This window comes from Poecilia latipinna, unplaced genomic scaffold (genome assembly GCF_001443285.1).
Source record: "Poecilia latipinna isolate Pla-1442-1.1 unplaced genomic scaffold, P_latipinna-1.0 Scaffold1371, whole genome shotgun sequence".
NCBI classification, from domain to species: Eukaryota; Metazoa; Chordata; class Actinopteri; order Cyprinodontiformes; family Poeciliidae; genus Poecilia; species Poecilia latipinna.
Window position 1 is genome coordinate 196,115 of NW_015113987.1, and position 20,127 is coordinate 216,241.

The 20,127-nt window shown below is 38.4% G+C and overlaps 1 protein-coding gene and 1 long non-coding RNA gene across 5 annotated transcripts in view; one reads left to right on the top strand and one right to left on the bottom strand.

Moving 5' to 3' along the window:
- The window catches only part of LOC106962097 (uncharacterized), a 41,040-nt gene that overhangs the window by 1,638 nt on the left and 19,275 nt on the right, over positions 1 to 20,127 (top strand). The window lies entirely within an intron of this gene.
- The window catches only part of LOC106962096 (voltage-dependent L-type calcium channel subunit alpha-1C-like), a 43,732-nt gene continuing 25,170 nt past the window's right edge, over positions 1,566 to 20,127 (bottom strand). For 3 of the 4 annotated variants that reach the window (XM_015056268.1, XM_015056269.1, XM_015056266.1), the window contains 13 exons: positions 19,360 to 19,462; positions 19,009 to 19,110; positions 18,781 to 18,908; positions 18,541 to 18,681; positions 16,336 to 16,700; positions 16,087 to 16,110; positions 13,323 to 13,451; positions 13,093 to 13,220; positions 12,888 to 12,985; positions 12,050 to 12,146; positions 11,762 to 11,870; positions 11,500 to 11,659; positions 1,566 to 10,567 (listed from right to left, as the gene is read on the bottom strand). In XM_015056268.1, coding sequence (XP_014911754.1) covers positions 10,076 to 10,567; positions 11,500 to 11,659; positions 11,762 to 11,870; positions 12,050 to 12,146; positions 12,888 to 12,985; positions 13,093 to 13,220; positions 13,323 to 13,451; positions 16,087 to 16,110; positions 16,336 to 16,700; positions 18,541 to 18,681; positions 18,781 to 18,908; positions 19,009 to 19,110; positions 19,360 to 19,462 — 2,076 coding nt within the window. In that variant the 3' untranslated portion in view covers positions 1,566 to 10,075. The remainder of the gene's footprint in view (positions 10,568 to 11,499; positions 11,660 to 11,761; positions 11,871 to 12,049; positions 12,147 to 12,887; positions 12,986 to 13,092; positions 13,221 to 13,322; positions 13,452 to 16,086; positions 16,111 to 16,335; positions 16,701 to 18,540; positions 18,682 to 18,780; positions 18,909 to 19,008; positions 19,111 to 19,359; positions 19,463 to 20,127) is intronic. The other variant, XM_015056270.1, reaches the window with a different exon arrangement.

Below are 20,127 nucleotides of genomic sequence, written 5' to 3' on the forward strand. Positions count from 1 at the left end.
ATAATAATAATAAAAAAATTATCTTTAGAAAAAAAGAAAGAGAAGAAGAAAATAAGGGTGTGTAAACTAAGACACCATGCAGTCATCGCTAAGAGACCAAATGACAATGTAAGGAAACTAAAATATGTTGGGCCAGTGTCACTTTGCAAAATTGGTATGAATGAAATCCCACCTGCTGTGGAGGGGGGAGTGGCTTATGTTTAAGAACTACAAAAATGGCCACCTGCCTCCAAAGCTACCAAGCACAATAATATACTCTAATTCATTATTTAGACCATAAATAGTGCTGTTAATATCACATTTAACAGTAGCGCCTTTGCTAACATTACAACAAATTGGTCTCGGTGTGATCACCTGCCTCTGAAAGAAAATGGAGCGATGAGGAACATCTTTCAGATGAATAAAAACAAACTGCTCAGTCCTATCAGTGATGGCCCTTTAACACTTTGCATGAGTAGTAACTGAAGACACAAATAGGACCATAAGACACTGCTGATGATAGGAGAGCAAACCCACACACCTCAGGCATTCACTCGGGTGAAGAAGGAATGAAAAAGAGCTTTCCTTAACCTTTACCTTACACGGAGCTGTGGATCTCATGCTGCTAACGACGACTAGATGAAAACACTAATAAAGCTGCATCACATAGACACACAAGGCCCATATGTACCTAACTCTTTGTGCTGTAAAAAGAGAAACCTGCAGAGACCTAAGTGACGTGGGGGCTAAGATAATTGGCTATGAAATACTGTTCTTTCACTCTATTGTCTCACCCTTAACATCTCCAGTAAGATCACCACTGTCTCCTACATTCAAGGGATACTTTTATGGATTTTTAAAATAATTTTTAGTGCAACATAAAGTAGCTCTTGTGTGTAAAATTAGCAGGAAGAGACGAAATGCAAGCAGAAACATTCAATTCTAATGAGGATGAGAACTGCTGCTGCTTTGCAAAGCTGCTCCTATATGCCTCTGGGGTCTAATACACTGATTTGCATTACACGTACATTGTATTTTATTCAGTAATATAAATGAAAGAGGGTTTGGGTGTAATTTCTTCTTTAAAAAAAAAAAAAAAGAAGCAATGTTTGTGCCACGTTTGTGGAGTTTCCAAGATTTTGGGGTTTACTCTGTTTGCATAACCGTAAAAAAATACAAACAAATCAAAGGAAGAAGCACAAGGCTTTTCAACGACCTATTAAAACAGTCATCCTATTGACATAAAGGTGCTGATGTATGTGCTGCTACACAATGGGTGATTTATACATAGTTATTCTGCATGCTGATTAAATCCTACAGTACAAGCAAATCTCTTCTGTTGCCTCCAGAGAAAAAAGAAGCAGGCAGCTCATCACCACCAACCTCTGATATGCTCAGTAAAGAAGTACTACACTGGCAAAACAGACACACCCCCCCCACAAAAAAACCCCCAATAAACCAAAGCATATTTTACAGATTGCAAATTAAGTGTTTTTTATGTGGTAGTTTTGCATACCTTCCATACATCATCCCAATACAGTTTCTGCAGAATCCTGCACTGCTCTTAGCTGTACTTCTATTTTATCAATAAACACATAATTAAGATTCCTTTTTTTTTTTTTTTTTTTTTTTTTGCACAAGCAACAACGATAAGAAATCTTTGCAAAAAGTAAACTCGTGTCAATTTAATGGAAGCATCTTGTTGATGATAAAACCAGGAACACTGCTGCCCTCTAGGTCAAAAATAGAAAAAAGCCAGCATCTGCACAATTCCAAAACTCTCACAACATGGGAACTGAAAATCTGATGTTTTTTTTTTCTTTTTTGTTTTATTATTATTATTTAAACATCAAAATCATACAACAGAATGCAACATACTGCATCAAGCTGTCAGTTTACATTTTGTAATTTTGATATCCTTCTATAATTTTAATATCTAAAATACATCAGTTTCATTGAAATCACTTAAATATATTAATATATCCCATCTTTTACTTTCTGCCCTCTTTCTGTCTGCTTTATCAATATAATCAAAATAATATCTGTATAGCAAACACAGAGATGTTTCTTTATGGCCTCCAAAAACAGAAGAATCAGTGTTTTTAATTAGATTTTTTTCCATCAACAGACTATGCTAACTTCACCTAGAAAAGATAATAATCTCTATTCAAAATAGCAATCTTAAAATATTTTGTCATGATTTTTCCATGAACAACAAAGACTGTGATTTACAAGAAAAATATAAAGCACTTCAGTTGCAACAATGGTAGATCCACATTAAGGAAACGTGAGGAAAATTCTCTCCCAGCCTCATGCTTGCAAAAATGGAAAACTCATAATACTTTAATATTGTATGTGGTTTAAAATAATTTGCAGCAGCTTCCCTCTGTCATCATTCAAACCCTCATCGCATCTTTTCTGTCACAGAAACATAACTACATTCAGATCACCTTAGCCAAAAAGAAAATCTGCTCAAACTTCATTCTTAGGATCAACCCAACATGTTCTTTAAAAACATGAAATGTTCTTTTAAAACCTTTAACATAACACAATTTGTTCTGATTCTACATCTGGAACCTGCAGTGTAAAAAGCAGCAGGAGCATCGTATCGGCGTGAAGCTGAAATCAACTAGCCAGACGCGAACCTACATGTATGTTGCGTTCTAGCCTGCAGAAAATGCAGATAAAAATCTATACAGATGTAGTTCAAGTCCTCCAAATTCATCCTGGAAGATAAGCATAGAAGCTACACAATTATGATTATTCACAATATATGGAAATCTAGTCCTTTAGAGGTTGATTTTTTTTCTTTTTCTTTTTTGGTTTGTTGCTAGGATAATGCGTGTTTTGCTGATGTAGGACTACTTCCAGAGAGACGCGTCTCTCAGTGCTACAGTTGGGGTTTATGAGCAGACCTTGACCTGTGTTGACAGGCTGCTGGTAGGTTGACGTGTCGAAGACAAACGCAAGCAAAAGCATGTTAGATTTCAGGTCTGTCTGCGGATTAAAATAGACCAACATTTGTCATGTGTCTTGCAGAAATGCCGTGATGTTTAACATCTGTTTAACATCCTACTTTTTCTTTTTCTTTTTTTTTTTTTACTGAAGTTGAAACATTAATGGTGATCAGACCTCCACTGTTTTTACTTAGTCTTTTTCCAACCCAACATTTTGCTGTACTTGTGGGACTGGAAAATCCGAAATGCAGCAGAATGATTCAAATGGTTACCAACATCCTCAGATTACTTTGTATACAAGTTGCACAAAAGTACTGTAGTTGCAAAATTTCAGGAATTTTCAAAGTTGGAAACTCTCCATGGAAATTAACATGAATTTGTAGGAGTGAACGTAAAGTTTAAACTACAATGTTTGCCTTTTAACAAGAAAATTAGGTTGGGAAAAACCCTGGACCATTATGGATGATTGAACTGAATTAAGGTCACATGTTTGACTCCAGAGCACTAGAAGATTAAAGCCATACATTTGATTCCTTGTACTACTTAAAATTTTGATTGTATTTTTGTATAAATCTAAGGCAGGATATTATTGTTTAAGTATGTCTACCAGGAAAAATATTTTTACTTGTGTCCCTAATTTCCTGTTTATTAGCATCAATTCCTATGAAAACCTTCCAATCAGCAATGTTTTCAAAATTTCCAGAAATGTTGCGAACAGTTTTGTTTCTCTTTGCAAGCTTATCATGTGCAACAAGGAACGATGTTATGTTTTTCTTCAGAAAACCATATTATTTCAGGTTTTACTTTTGGCTAAAAACACAGTCAACGCATTGGGAGTGCCACCTATCATTAGGCCCAAATAAGACATCCAGTCCAAATACATTCTCATATAGGTCCCCTTCCCGCTCCTTATCTTGACATTCTTGTGATTAAATATTTATATTTGTATACATTTTTGCTATATATAGTATATAAAAATATACAATCTTTAGCTAGTGGTGAGAAAAAAGGTATAATCCGCTATATAGGACCAATACTTTATACCTCTAAAGAGAGAGAGCCTCATGCATGTGAACGTTATTTTAATATATAATCCACCATGTAAGAACTTAAGCCACCCAAAAAGTTCCCAATATCATTCCCTCAAATACTTTCCAAAATAGCCTTCCCATTGTCATCAGTCGCCAGATTGTCATCATTCTGCCAAAAGTGGGGTAGGGAGAAAATCAAGCATTTATCAATCTTTGCTTTCACTTCAGTATATTATTTCACTTTGACCTGCAGAGGGAGTAATTTTCATCAAAGCATGGAGTGAGTGAATCAGTCTGACCCACTGTTACTCCAAACGTACATAAAGACAGCAGGGATTCGTGAAACGCAGGAGTAGGAACGGGTTTAGTGATGTAACGGATCCACAGTTTCCATTTGGTGGATGGAACTAGCACAAAAACCAGAAACAAATTACAATGCTTTTGATTAATATGTGTAGTAATCGTGCAGATTTGTCATATTCACCACTTCACATAATTACCGTTGGACTGGTAAAACATACTTTTATGAAGAAAATATGAACTTTTTGGTCCTTTTTAACAGAAATAGTTGCCACTGGCTCATCTTCTATAGGTCTGCAGAGCAAATTAGTAATGACAAGCAAAATAAAACTCGTGTTAGAAACGCCTGTTTAGGCCTGGGAGCTAATAATGTATTCTGCGTACTAATGTTTTCACATCTTTCGGTAGCTCAGGGTATCAGAAAGTACAAAACAAGCCCATAAAACACAAGATATGCAAAATCATCTTCCAGATATCTCTCTGCCACAAGTCCAATGTTGTAATGTGCACTATAGGTAGAAAACGCTACTGTTTGTCAAGGTGATATGATACGTAATGAGTATGAAACAACTAAACATGCAGACTTCATTTGATGCCGATGAATCTGAGGAAAATAGTATAACTCGTTCAGAAATGCACCTAAAAAGCAAAACAAATCCACAAAGGGGTCGAGACAGGAACATGAAGCGAGCTGCGTTTTCCTGCTTATCGAAAAACAAAGAATATTTTTTTTTTCCACTGTGACTCGGCTGTAACTAGATTGTTATTCAGCAGCAAGAAAAAACACTGTTTGCAGGTCAGATTCAACCAAAACTCTAGTGCGACAAAAGACATAAATACAACTTAAGTATACTGCACTGTAATGTACCTGATTTCAAGTATTTTAGGTTTTTTGTTTTGTGGAAACCACTGAGTTAATGAGAAAATGACACATCTTGAAGCAGATTTTCCTTTTTTTGTAGACTTTCACACATGTTTACTTCAGGAACTTTGTACACAGTCATAGTTATTGCATTGTTTTTGCATATCTTGTGGATTGCAGGTTCCCACCTGCTTATATCATTACACTGCAACACAACACCTCAACGGTCATGCTAACGGCAATGCTGCTTGACTTCACAGGGGGACGCCACAAGGCTCTGAATCTCTCACACCGGCAAAAGAAAAACACAAAGCAAGCCTGGTTGGGGCACTTCTGATATGCGCAGACTGCTTTGTGCATATGTCAGGATAAAAGAAGTGAACATTTTTCACCATAAATAAATTACAGTATATATATAACATCTGTCATTGAGACAGTCCCCATATCTGTCAGTAGATGAGTATAAATATTTAAGAGTAGCATCTTCCAAACTATTAAAATGAAAAAAAAAAAAAAAACAGAAACCAAGACACAATGATAGACAGTGCTTATTATCTGAATTTAAATGCTGCTCAGGATTCAAGCAGACCATATCTCTCCACCTTAGACATTCAGTTGAAACAGCTTAAAACGTAAATGAGCAAATGGCCAAGAAATGAACTTTCAGTTTGGGTTTCCAGACAAGTTCAGATAAACTGTAAGAAATGCCAAGGTGGTCTTAAGGAAGCCACAGGCTCCTGTGGAAGTTTGGGAAGGTGAGGACCCAAACTTCAGGATATTGTCAGAAACACAAGACGGTAACAGCACTGCAGCTATAAACCCACTCAACATTCACATTTAGATTGCATAATAATGACAGAAGTCTGTTACTGGCACAGGATGCAGTGTATGGCAGTGTGTTTATGCATACTCTCCGCTGCCACAAACCTGCTCTGTTTCACATGTAGAGCACGACAGTGATGGGAAATCCAAGGAAAAAAAAATCTTTTGGGCATATGTTGATGTATGTTGGTGTTTTTGTGTGAGCTGTAATTTATTTCACTTTTATTTATAAAAATGGGACGTCGGATGACAAAAGCTTTTCCAACATGTTGGAGTTTAGTTAAAATTACTCTTGTCAGTAATGGCTTAAAAATATATACGACTTTGGTTCAGCTTTAGCTGTTTCAATCAAATATTTTGATGTATTTACATCTGAGTTAAGTTTTAGCAATTTTACTGAGTTTTCTTTGCTTTATTTAGATTCTTATCTAAATTGTTTGTTTAAAAAAATCCTCAAAAGTTCCTCAAAAAGCTGCATCTCAGATCCAAACATGCTATGACCTTGTCTCGAGTAGATCCACTTTATAATTAAGTAATACATGTGAATTTATTATATAAAAAAATTAACCTGCTATTTAGTTGGAGACAAAAAATTTTTTTAAAGCCATACTCCCTTCAAGGCGACCTAATTATTTTTCCTGATGCATAATCATACATGATAAATGGCTCTAGCTTGTATTACAATTTATCCAGCAACCAATGTAACCAGTGAATGAAATCACTCTGAAAATCCATGTTTCTCGATTGTGTGTTGGGAATAAAATATTTTTGTGATCGGAGTCTCAAAGAGGTTTTATTAAGTCTTGCAGCAACTGGACAACAGCCCTAGGTATTCATGGATGTGTCACTGTGGCAGTATAAATTTAAACTTTTCTGTCCTTATGAATAAGGAGAAATGCAACTGTAGTAATTAGGGATGTCCCGAGTCTGAACACTGAACTCAACTCCTGAGACCACAAATAGTGGCAGATTTTAGGTGCCCTAAGCCAAGGAACAACTTCTCGTGCAAGTTATGTTCAAAGATGATGAGCTGGAACCACACTGGAATATCCAACAAGCCACTTTATAAACAACTTTTAACAAAACAGAGTAAACCTGCTGGCATTTGCTTAGCACTACAGCAAACTACTCTGCATGAAAACGTAAGCGTTAGCAACATGTGAGCTTATTGAAGGCTATCTACATGTGCCAAGTCAGATATATGTTAAACATAGCATGGTCCTGCAGAAACTCCTTTAGTGAGAAAAAAATCTAACGTTATGTCCAGAGTGTTATTGGTAAAGTGTATAAAGTTGCCACACGTCCCCTAAAATACTGAATCATAGGTGAATTAATAATCGATAATGGATTTCTCCCGTTTTCAAAACGATACAAGAAAGGGTTTTGACAAGTATTTGTTTTCTTTGAGATTTATTCTGCTTTTGGCTATTTGCCAAACCTAAATATTTCAGATAACCAAAGACTTTTTAATATCAGTAAAAAAGATTACCTGAGTGAATACAAAATGCAGTTTTCAAATGATAATTTCTTTTGCCACTCCTGGGAAAATTTATCACTGTTGTGTGTTTTCTGTGTTAGTGGATTATGTGGCCCCCGGTGGTTTGCTGGAGTCGGGAAATTACCGTAACCCTCTTTAGGCTGTATTGAGATGTCACCGACTTTGTTTCTCTTCCGTTCTTGAAAATTTTTTTTTTTTTTTTAGACCTGGACATGTTTTATAACCTACTTTGTGTCATTGGACAGGTTCCATTTAAGGGTTTTTTAAATGTAATTGTGCTGGGAAAATAGCACTTAAAAAGGCGATTTATCATAGTTAATTAATGATTTATTCATGACGATTATAATAAAGTGCCAATTTGAAAATATTTATATTGGTTTTCAGGCACATACATGGCATCAATCTTGATGAACTTTTGAACTTTCATTCTGTATTGACAAAATGCCAATACTCTTGTATTGTTTGAATTGTTTACTGGAGGCAAATACTTCGGATTAAGACATCCCTATGTGAAAGGCTCCGTGACCTCTGGCCAAATACTATACACTTCCTGATCAGCAGTTTTATCTGACCACAGACCTCACCCCAGCCTATATCCAAATGGGGGAGTAAAGAAAAGCTATGCAATGACTAGAGTTCAAAAATGACACTTTTCTCTCGGCCTCTTGGCTAAGAAAAGTAAAAACCGTGCTAACGTAACCACAAAGCTTTGGAAGTATGCCTGTCCACGTTAACCCTGTGTTAAGGAGGCCCATTACTACAAAGACACACCCTCTCACACACATAACATACTTGTAATGCTACCTTAATTTACTGTATAGGCTTAAAATCAGCTTTTTATAGTACACAAGAAAACACGCACACATTCCCACAGATTTTCTCTTCTGGAAAAAATAAATAAATAAATAGAATCTGTAAAAGGTGCATACAGATAGAGAGAAAGACCCTCCCACACACACGCGCACACACACACACTCCATCTCACACACTCATAAGTTGTACTAAAATGCAGACTCGCATATGCACAGACATTTATAGGTACACTCACCCGCACACACTACGCCCTGCTTCGATACTTAAAACCTCTAAAAATTTTTTTCCTAAAAATAAACCGAGCAAAAATACATTTATAAGACCAGCACCCCGATTGTGCAAACAAATCAAAGATAAATTAAAACAATAACGTCATGAATATAAAACAAAATATTGTCATGGCTAGCCAGTTTTGCACAATATTGAACTGTTAAATACATAGTGGGCACGGTCTGTAGAAAGAGTGTGTGGCAGCAAATCCGACAGGATTCCAAGCTGACAGGAAGAGGAGGTGCCCCAGAGAAGGAAGTGAGGTTGATTGACGGCATTTCTGCTGCGGAACACCCCCACCCCCTTGACCAGAGTGTTCTTTTTATTTCTTCCTTTCAATTGGTCACTCCCATTCTTCCCTCCACTTTACCATCTGGGTAGCCCTGCATGACAAACATTCGCCTCCTCAAGTGCTGAAAAAAGCACAAAAATCCAGCTATAAGGGGTGAGTGGTTGTAAGATAGCAAAGGAGAGGGAGGAAGGATAGGATAGAGAAAGGAGTGAGGAACAGTGAGGTATGAGGCAGAGAAGGGGGCTGAAGGGTACTTTCTGTCTCTGCTTAGCCACCAGTTGCTCCTCTAGTTTCCTGTTTGGTGGAGCCAAACAAGGAAAGGGTGGATGTGGTGGAGCTATGTCGAGGTGAGTTGGTCTCATGCTGGAGTCCAGCTGAGAAAACCAGCTGAGAGAAAAAAAGAGCCAGCCATCTCCCTGTTGGCCAGGAAGTTTCCCCCCTTCCTGTTACAGCCCTGTTGTGGCTGCTAAATCATTCCTCCAATCCTCCCTCCCACACCTGGCTGGGGGGCAGCGTGTCCCCCTAAATCCACTCTCGGGCTGGCAGGACTGTGCTCCAGGTTCCCGTAGCTTTGGAAGAGGAGGAAACGGGATTTAAACGGGGCATTCTTGTCCCCGTTTTACACAATACAGCGCTTATTCATCGTTGAACGAAGAACGAGTTGACCTTTGACCACAGGAGGGGCTGTGGTCAGATGGTAATCTTCAAGAGACCCTCCATGAGCTGGTCTCGTGTCCTCTACCTGGCGTCATGGCGGCCAGTCAGACAACAATAACACACTACCAAATTAGGCATAAGAAATGAAAACATTAACGGTACTGTCCATAAAAGGACTTCCTGCTTCTTTGTTTGATCTTTCTTCCATTCAGTCTGTCCTTTGTCTTTTTTTTTTGCTTATCTCCATTTTCCTGCTCATCCCAGGTTGAGGACATGATAAAACTGTGAGGCACTTTAGAGCCACACTCTGACACGTGTGGTGAACACACACATACGAGTACAAATAGAGAAAAACACACACACAGACACACAGAAGCACACACTCAGATAGTATATAGTCTGATATACTTTACTGCAGACACACATACTAACTCAATTAAACCCGACAAAGTCTTGTTGTGTTAAAGGTGCATCGCTGGCCGCCATTGTCCAGAGTGACAGAGTGAGCCAACCAGCCGCCGCACTGTTCGCCAGCACTGACAAACCTCAGCCTCTGACGGGCCAGTTTGCTGATCAAAGCTGCCAAGGCGGCACCTACAAGCTCGTCACGCACTCCAAATCCTCATCCTCCAAAAGCCTGCTGTTCTTCTGCCGTGCTCCTGCCACCACAGCTGAACTTCTGTGGGGCCTCTCTTCCCTCACATTTGCCTCTTCCTCCTCCTCTTCTCGCCCTCCCACTCTAGATAGCAGTTCCTGTCGCTCCTCTATAGAGGATGGACCGTGGATGTAGCCCCTGCCCCCTCCGGCCTCTGCCTCCGCGTCGCCTGGACTCAGGCCGGTGATTCGGTCCCTGTGCGTTGCAGCTGCTGCTGCATTGTGGCAGGGGAGGCTGCCATTAGGGCTGTGCTGAGAGGTGGAAGAGGTGCTTGATGTGGGGTTTGTGGCAGTGTTGCCATTGAGAATGTTGCTGGCTGCGTGCTCCATCTCCTCAATGGTCATGTCGCAGGCATCAGCTAACTCTGCTTTGGTTGCCTCAATGAATGAAGGGTCCTGGGCAAAATGACCCAAACCTTCTGATATAAGAACCTTTGAAACAAAAAGCATAAGGAAGAAAAAGGGAGCAAGGAGTTAGTGCCTTGCTAAAGCCTTTGAAAATCATGTTTATTTTACAGCCACAAGTATGTTTTAATCAGATTTTGTCTGATGGGTAAACATGAAGTCATGCATAATTAAGAATTAAAATAAACAGCATTTAAATGGTATGCATTCTATTTAGCTGCCCTGAGTCAATACTTTGTAGAGCCACCTAATGCTTCAATTAACACTATAAGTCTTTTTGAGAGTTAAGATTTTCCTCATTCTTCTTTAGTTTGGTCTTTGGGCGGCGGCTCTGTCCGTTCTACCCCAAATTTGTCTTGTAGTTTGCTCCATACCTCTTAAAACCTTTATTAAAAGACCCCAGAAGTTTTTTTTGTTTTGTTTTTTTTTTAACCCTCTGTGGCGGGATCACACTGACGCTTCGTACACTTTTATGAGGTTTTGTGTGATTTCGGGAATTCGAGAACTGACGATCTGACGTCACACTGTCTTTGGCTTATATGAGCAATACCTTCTCAGAGAGAAATACAACATTTGTACTGCAGACTCATTGCAAGAGATAACGATTTAAAGATCACACAGAAATGCAGGAGGTAACGGCTTTTAGTTATTGTCATAAAATTTTCAGCAAACTGATTTTTCTGATGGTTCAGTAGACTACTAATTAGATGACTTCTGAAGATAGTTGTAATGTTTTTCCATTTGAAACCATCAAAGTAAATGGTACTGAATACAAATACACACAGCACTTTTCAGATGTCTGTAAAAACTTTCAAAAACCATGTATCATTTCTCCACTTCAGAATTATTCGCTGTCTTGAGCTGGTGTGTCATATTTGAATACTTTCACAAAGCATTATGACTGTTTTTCTTTCAATATGTATGCTAATAGATGTAGATGAGATGCAGCAGAGACTTACCGCTTCCACTAGACTGCCTGCACTGCCATGAGACAGCGAGCTGGGGTCCTTCCCCGAAAGCGATGGTACAGTGAGTGACACCGGCCGCGGTGGCCTTTGACTGGGCACCGGCGTAGGGCTAGGACTGTCCACTGGGCTATTCCCATTACTGTCGTTGTACCTAAGTGCAAGGCATTTATTTGATTTAAAAAAAAAGCAACAGGTTCTGAGTCTATGCTACCAACTGTTATTTAATATGAAACCATCTAAGTTTAGGTCTTACCAGGGCCCACAATTTACAGAAGGCAGACTGGTATTGAGCTTTTCATGAGAGTTGGAGCCCTCTAGTCTTAGAGAAGGAACTCGCTGCTGGGAGGCATCACTGCATTGGTCTACAAACACAAAAAAAGAGGAAAATAGGAGAGAAAATCACAACGGGTACAAGGGGAACTCACTGGGAGTAAAACATCCAAATTCTGGTTTCAATTATTTATTTTCCTTTTGTTAAATGTGGAACCTATGTCTGTAGAAAAGGCAATAATTTTTCATCTTGATGGCCTTTGATATGTACCTGTGGGGTTTGCTGCAGGCGTGGAACAAAGTCGGCTGAAGAGGGTAGGTGAGTGACTCCTTCTCAAAAGGGGACTCAAACCTGCCACTGCAAGAGCCTGGAAGAGAAAACAGAAGAGGGGCAAAAAGGCAATTATAATACAGGTGCACTTAGTAAAATCTTTTTTTTTTTTTTTTTTTCCCGAAATTGCAGTTTTTTGACTACAGGGTTGCTCTAAAAGGTTGTTCTGTCACTAGAAAGGTAGGGGTCTGTTTTTTGAAGCTTACCAGGTACTTTCTAGGGCTTCTGTGAAACTTGACAGGCATTTCTGACTAAATTTTCCATGAACATTGGTGAAACTTAAATTGTACTTGGCTCAGATATTTTTTTTAGGTATTTTCATGGAACTCAATATTTACTTTTTGAAACGTTGAGACTTTTATGAAACTTGCCTGGCATTTTCCTGGAGCGTGACAAGTAACATTTACTTCGTGCAACTTGCCACATAATCCCTGGAGATACTTGGATATTTCACTGGAATTTACTGTATGCTTTCAGAAATTTAACATTTGCTGTTCTGGAAGTTGGCAGTTACTTTTCCAGATATTCAGCAAAACTTGGAAAAATCAGTGAAAGTTTCAGAAAACTACGTGTACACTACAAAAGTAACAGAAAGTACTTGATGTTCTAGAAGCATTCCAGAAAAGAACACTCAGGGTCAGTGTGACCTCGCTGGACCGCGCACAGAGCAAAAAACCCGTGAGATCTAAATGACAAAATTTTTCTTAAAACTGGGGGAGGGTTAAAAGATTACATCAGTCTGTTTTTTCTTTTGACAAATTTTGCCGACGTTTACTACCTGGTGATGTACAAGATGTAAAGGTACAGCAGTCTTCTGCGAGACATCTGGCCTTGTCTGCCTCCGGAGACACTCCAGGTGGAAGGAAGATCTCCGTGCTGACACACAAATGGCACACAAAAAAATGCAAATGTACAAATTACATCCTGTATATTTATACAGAAGGTGGTCGCACAAATTTCTGTACGTGAATCTTTGTACACACCCAGGGTAGTTGGACAGAGGAAGACTCTTCGTGGAGACTGCCACCCTCCTCCTCCTTTTTGCTCCTCTACTTCTTCTGCTTCCTCCATAGGAGTGAGCTGTTTACATGTTTCGTCATGATACACCAACCTAAAAAGGGTACAAATAAATACACAAGAAAAAATGAAATCAGCCATGTGCTCTGATCAGATGCAGGCTAAAGGCTAAACTGTGAGTGTTTTTCAGCAGTACATGTCAGAAGAAAGTGAGTGCTCATCGTCCTGGTACTCCCTGTCGTCACCATAACTCTCATCGTACGTCTCCTCTGTTGACCCCTCCCCTCTCTGGATGATTGGCAGACGACTGTCACTCGAGTCCGAGCTACAAATAAATTGGCCAGCGACCAAACAAGCACAGCAAACAAACACAAACAAAATTAACACAGACACACATCACAGATGGAGGCACATTGAGAAACATATGCAAACACATTAAAAAAAAGCAGCTGATTAGCAGCAGAACAGCAATGAGCTTCAGAGGAGAGGGATAAAAACCTGGAGTGACCTGACTACTGCAAATGGAAAACGGTAGTAGGAGGGGGGGGGAAACCTGCAGAGAAGCGGCTGGGATTTATGGTTGTTTTGTTGAAGCAAAAAAGGTGAATAGCACTGAAGACAACACTTGGAATATGAGAAATGATAGCCAGACTGAAATTCAGACATCTTTGAAAAGCATATGAGAGAATAATGTTGAGTTGAATTTCACCGGCATAGGCTCCGACAGCATTGACTTTACAGCAAATTAAACGGGGCGTCATTGAAGAAAAAGTTTTAAAGTGAAAGATTAAATTCACTTTGACTATATTTGAATGCAAAAGTGTGCATGCAATGGACAAACTGAAGCAAATTTTGTTTGATCATAATGTTTTTAGAATATTGTCTGAGGACACTGAAGAGTAATCTTTAAATGTGTTTTTGTGATTCATTCCTCCTGACAGCTAGTATTTGGGACTCCATCTGTGTCACCATATCCAAGTTTTCCTGCTTTTCTCCTGCTTAGAAAAAAAATGCTCAATATCTTGGGTCCATAGTGTCATTCCATATTTTTCTGATTTGGAGTTGGAAAGAAGGATTACAAAGTCAATATGTCAAAGGCTGTCAGTTCTGTTTCATCACAACAAATTGCAGGTTTTTGTTTTTTTTTAATCAGGAAACACTTTCAAAGATGTCTTATCAGTTGGATCCGTTTCATACTCCAGATTTCAGCTTTAAGGAAACATTCTGACATTTAAATTTCAGTCCTTTTCTTCTTCACCAGAGTGTTTGTATAAAAGCACAAATTTCCCACAACCTGCCTCACCAAGTCTTGAATATATTGTAAAAAATGAATTCCGTAATATGTTGGTTTTTTTTTTTTTCCTCTTATTTGTGCAGCAAAATGTAAATGTATTCTGAAAACATTCTGGTAAAGAAAAATAAAATAAAATGTCAGCTATTTCAGGGTTCCACAGCAAATTCTGGGTTAGATCAGTGTTCAAGTAAAACTTTAATAAAACCATTCAGGACGACTGATGAATTCATAACGAAGCCTGTCCTCTTGCTATGTAGATCAGTCTCTCTGAAAGTTTACATTTTGATTTATATGTGCTAAATCACCAAATATCATTTGTGGTAAAAGAAAAGGTAGTAAATAAACCTGGCTTAAGATTAAAGAACATAAAATGCATAAACCGTAGTTTTTTAAGGATGTTAATATTCTTGTTGGTTATCCGATGCTAAATATATGTAAATATAGAAAATGTGCTATCCAACTCAAAAATATTTAGGCTACCAGTCAGATGGTCAAAACTTGACATACAGGTGTAGAAGGATTTTAAGGCTTGATTTTAAGACATATTTATTGAACAGCTCTTATATATTTTATTGATAATACATACCACAAAACGGTTAGGTATGGAGCTCAGTGCATGTCTGGTTTCTTAGCTAGTTGAAACCAGATATTTACATACATTGAATCAGGGAAACTTTTTTTTTCCTGTTTTAAGTCATGATTACCAAAACATATTAGCCTAAGTACAGAAAAAAAGAGAATTTTTAGAATATGTTTTCATCATTTTTATACATTTGCTTTGTAATGGACATTCTGCAACTTGACTTTGTTGTCCTGAAGACATTTTCTAACTAATTTGAAGGTATATTTAAGGTCATTGTCAATCTGGAGGACCAATGTCAACCCAAGCTTTGAATTGAATTGAATAATTTTACTTTCTTCAGACCACAAAGGCATGAAGTTGTCTGTGTATTTCCACCTCAACCTATTTGCTCTTACGTACTCACAGATTTTTCTGTGGAGTATAACCCAAAGTTACTCATGGAAAATTTGCCTATTCCTGGCTGTTTTATTTGTTTTATTTTATTTTTTTAAGAAAATACCTAGCTGCAATGCTACTTGACGTGCTATTGGCTGTAGTTTGCAAAGCAGCCAATCCAGGAGCGTCATTCCTTGGTTCTGATTGGCTGGCACAGATGTGGAAGTCTGTAGATATTTGCTTCAGTAATAATGAAGATGGTTTCTGCTGTGCATGTTGATGCACATTCAGTTATATTTGCTTACCTGTTCTATGGTTTTGATTTGCTTTAAAAGTATGACTATAAGCTTTAAAATATTTAATAAGGTTTCTCCAGAGGTGAGGAAGCTAGTTATGTCTAACCCAGACCTGCTGTGATGTTCAATAAAAGAGCAGCAGCAGAAGCCCTCGACAGGAGAGGTTTGGGCATGTTGCACCAAACAGTCCATCTCTGGCTTTGGTAGCTGACTTTAAAGCTGCACTGCGAAGCCTGGCTTTTGCTGTAGCAACTACCGCATTATATGCATAGCAGCAAGTGCCATTGTTGCACCTTGACAGCTATGCTTCTTTGTAAAGCATCATAAGATTTTCTTTTCTTTTTTTTTCTGTGCACACCCAGGAAGCTTAAAGAACCCACACACATTCCCTCTCTGACCCCTGGCGACATACCGCATGAGGGTGTCATAAAACATCCTGCTTGCCAACAGAAACAAGAGAGAAGGAGAGAAAGCAGGTGATGAAGAGAAGAAAATAGTGGACTCATTTACGTCTGGAGGCAATTGTAAATTTTAAAAATTATGTTAACTCTCTATATTGAGGATAAACTTTAAAGGCAAGAGTATGAAAGAAATTAAAGCTCTGAGGGCAACAGTTGCGTGAAGATGCAGTAAGGTTTGTAAAGAGGATTTCAAGACTCACCTTTTTGGAGGGAAACACCACGCTGATCTAGGTAGTAGGATGGGTGTGAGGGGCTGGCCTGTGTGCCCATCCACCGTGCTTATGGACGGGCTTGGGAAGCGACTGACGCCCTGGGTCGTCACTCCGGTCATTCCAGTGTTGTTGGCGTTGTTGATGTTGGCGTTTGAACCTGATGAGGAGTACGATGAAGGGGTGAACGTGGTCGAGTCCATCAGCTTCTCGTGTGACGGGCTTTCCCCTTCGCATGGAGACCCTTTCTGACTTATGTGCAAGGGACGTTGAGTGGTGAAGGACTGTGGAAAGGACCCACGGCCGTCTGTCTGGTTGTAGTAGTTGACGTGGTTGCCGAACAAACCACCCGTTCGCTGTTTAAAAAGACAGAGGACTTAGTTACGGGCGCAGAAAAACTTCCCAAGAACGGGTGAAAAACTCTTTCTGTGTTTTAGTAATGCAATGCCTTTCAGAAGTAGTAACACCTCTTGCCTTTTTCACATTTTGTCATGTAACAACCACAAACTTTGCATATTGATGAGAATTTGTTTCAGAACCATGGATAATTGAAATTATGTATTTCTTTACCTTAGCTTTTCTATTACAAATTATTTTTGACAGGAAAAAATCTGAAAGTCTAACATGCAGTTGTATTCAGTCTAATTTAGTCTGAACCTCTGAAAAGACCAATACAAATACTTTGCATGTATTTGTAACAAGTTTTAAAAACATTTTCTTTCCTTACATTTTACAACCTGCCACCACTTTGTGTTGGAGTATCACAAAAAGATCCAATAAAATACATTGAACTTAGCTTTTTGACTAAAATGTGAAAAAGATGAGGTGATTGTAGTACTTTTTAAATGCACAGTAATTATCAGAGGTGGGACCCAGTCATTGTGTTGCAAGTAACAAGTAAGTCTCAAGTTCCTCCACCTAAAACTTGATTCAAGTCTTGAGTAATTTTAATAATTTATTCAAAATAACAATAATTTTGAGATTTTTAAATGATGTAAAAAGTTCCTCTCTAGGTTTCAACCTACATGTTCCTAATTCAAATAAAAATGTCTTTGACCTCCTTGAAGTCTGGGCATCAAATTAAATTATTTGTAGTATCTCTGCCAAGTTAGTTGTGGGATTATGAGAATTTAAAAGCCATCACTTTTATCTTCTAACAAACTTTCTGTTTGGTCATTGGCGTGAAAGTCCAAATCAGGTCTAAGGTCTTTGATTTTGTCAAGTCTATAGTTTGTTAAATTTGAGACTGACATGATTCAAAGTCACATGACTTGAATCCACACCTCTGCTGTTTGAAGTAATAATTCTTTACCACATGGAAATGCAAAGCAAAGACCATCAGTCCTTAATCAAGCAAAGCAGCAATAAAGCCAAAGCTAAAAGGAAAGACACAAGCTCTATGTCATAAAAAGTCTGATGACAGAGTAGTCGTTTAATTTAGAAAACAAAAGAAAATCACCTCTTCAGTTTTGTTTCTTCATTAATAAGAGGTAGACTTTTTCAGTGTAAAAATATAGTTACAACCTAAGTATAGCATACAAAAACCTAAAATGACGTTGAAAATTGAAGACTTGCAACTCAATATTTCAGTGAAGAGTCAAAAAAAAAATCAATATATTTTTCAGTGGTAAAAGAAGGTAGTTCAAATACTCTGACTATAATTTAATATTCTAGAAGTTCAAATAGCAGTCACCATATTTGGTAGTCACTATAGACCTGAAGGAGGAATGGTTACCAGTCCTACGTGACTGCATGATAGAAGATTAGGCTTTGGGAAAAACCGTGTCTTTAGATGAACTGTCTGCTGTTGGAAAGACAAGAAACATCTGTTTCAGTTCAGCAAATAGCTAGATTTGGACTTTTGCCTGTTTTTCTTGGTGAAAATGATTAAATTCTGCTTGTAATTGTTTGGGTAAACTAATTAAAAGCTACCTGTCTTAACATTGTTGGAAAAACACTGACGTTAAGCTTTGGTTCGGTCCACTCTGCTTTTTCCATCATCACTTATTTACTGTCAAATCATATAATGCAGCGAAGCTAATATGGTGGGGCATGCTGCTTACTTATGTCTCTATGAGGCATTGAGCACATGCAGGCATGTATCTTGGTATGGATGGACCCTCAAGCTGGTGCCAATTGCCTCTTTCTCGCTCTCTCTCTCTCTTTGGAGAGTGAGTGGGGGTGTGTGTATCCAACCTTTACCCTGAAGATATCGTCCTCAGATGCAGCTGACACAGATTCCTTCATGCCTTTATCTATCTCCTCCTCCACGTTCAAGTCTCCAGAGATGGCCCTTCTGATCTCTGGACCGATGTCATGAAGCGTCCGCAGGCCCGCCTTCACATAAATCAAGCACCATCAATTGCTACTCTTTGCTTCACTTTTTTTTTAAAATATCCAAATCATCAAAGCAAAACACAAAACTCTAGTGAGTACCTGCAGAGAAAGGGCAGTTTTGGGAGGCACCTTGGCCACCAGGCCTTGTTCTTTTCTCTTCTTAAACTTGCGGAAATATTCTTGGATGAGGAAGGTGGCGTAGAACTTTCCAACTGTTACTTCATCATCTGCAAACCAATTAAAAAAGTTTTACATTTAAAAATAGTTTTAAATAATGCAGCACTTTAGTTTCAGAGAAATCACATAGACATTAAGGAGGGTACGTACCGCCAGCAGGGGGCACTACTTGATCCAACAGCTTCATGCTAGTTCTCTTCCAGATCTTTTTCACAATTGCTCTTAGCTCCTCGTTAGCCTGCTCCAGATTACCTGGTCATACAATACACAGCACACAATCAGGATGTTTGAAGAGAAGCTGCCACACTTACAACTGAGGCCTGAAAATGTGAAAATGCCAAAAAATAACCCAGTTCAAACAGCACCCCAAAATATTTTTCCTTTTAACTACCAATATGACTTAATTGTCTTTCATTGTCTTGGAAGACTATTGTTTACATGTTTGCTAGCTTGATTTGACTAGTTTTGTGGAAACTGTTTGCCCTTTTTTGTGTCTGTTACCTTCTGTCTTGATCCTGAGTGCAGTTCTGACCAAAGCAAACAGTGTGGCATTGAACATAACCGTTCCATCACTGTTCAGAGGCATGTTCATCGACACCAGGCGCTACAAGAGACCAAACAGTCACGAGTGTAACCGTGAAGACGTATAGTCGTGACAAACAATTGTGGAGCAGATACAAATATTTTTATTGTTATCCTACACTAATTCTACTGCTTCAGTTGTTTATGAGTAATTTATTTAGGTTTATGAAGAACTGACTAATATTCAAGGGGTAGTAGCAAATGGACTGCAGTTACTTTCTCTATTGAAGGCCCATGCAAATTATTTGGGGGAAAAGGCCTGAATACAATTTCTGTCATTGTGACACTGAAGCATTGTGAGAGCATTCGTGCATCAGTGAAAGCCTTTGAAACGTATAAAATATTTATTTTTCAACTTCAGTAAGACTGACAGAAAATTTAACACTAAAGCAGTAGAGTTTGTGCAAAACAAAAAATTTGGTAGCTATGATTGCTTTATGTTGACACATACTCATGATTTTGTATATTAATGAGCTGCCTGCTTCTAAACTTTCTATGTTGTGCACAATATACAGGTCCTTCTCAAAAAATTAGCATATTGTGATGAAGTTCATTATTTTCCATAATGTAATGTTAAAAATTAAACTGTCATATATTTTAGATTCATTGCACACCAACTGAAATATTTCTGGTCTTTTTTTTGTTTTAATACTGATGATTTTTGGCATACAGCTCATGAAAACCCAA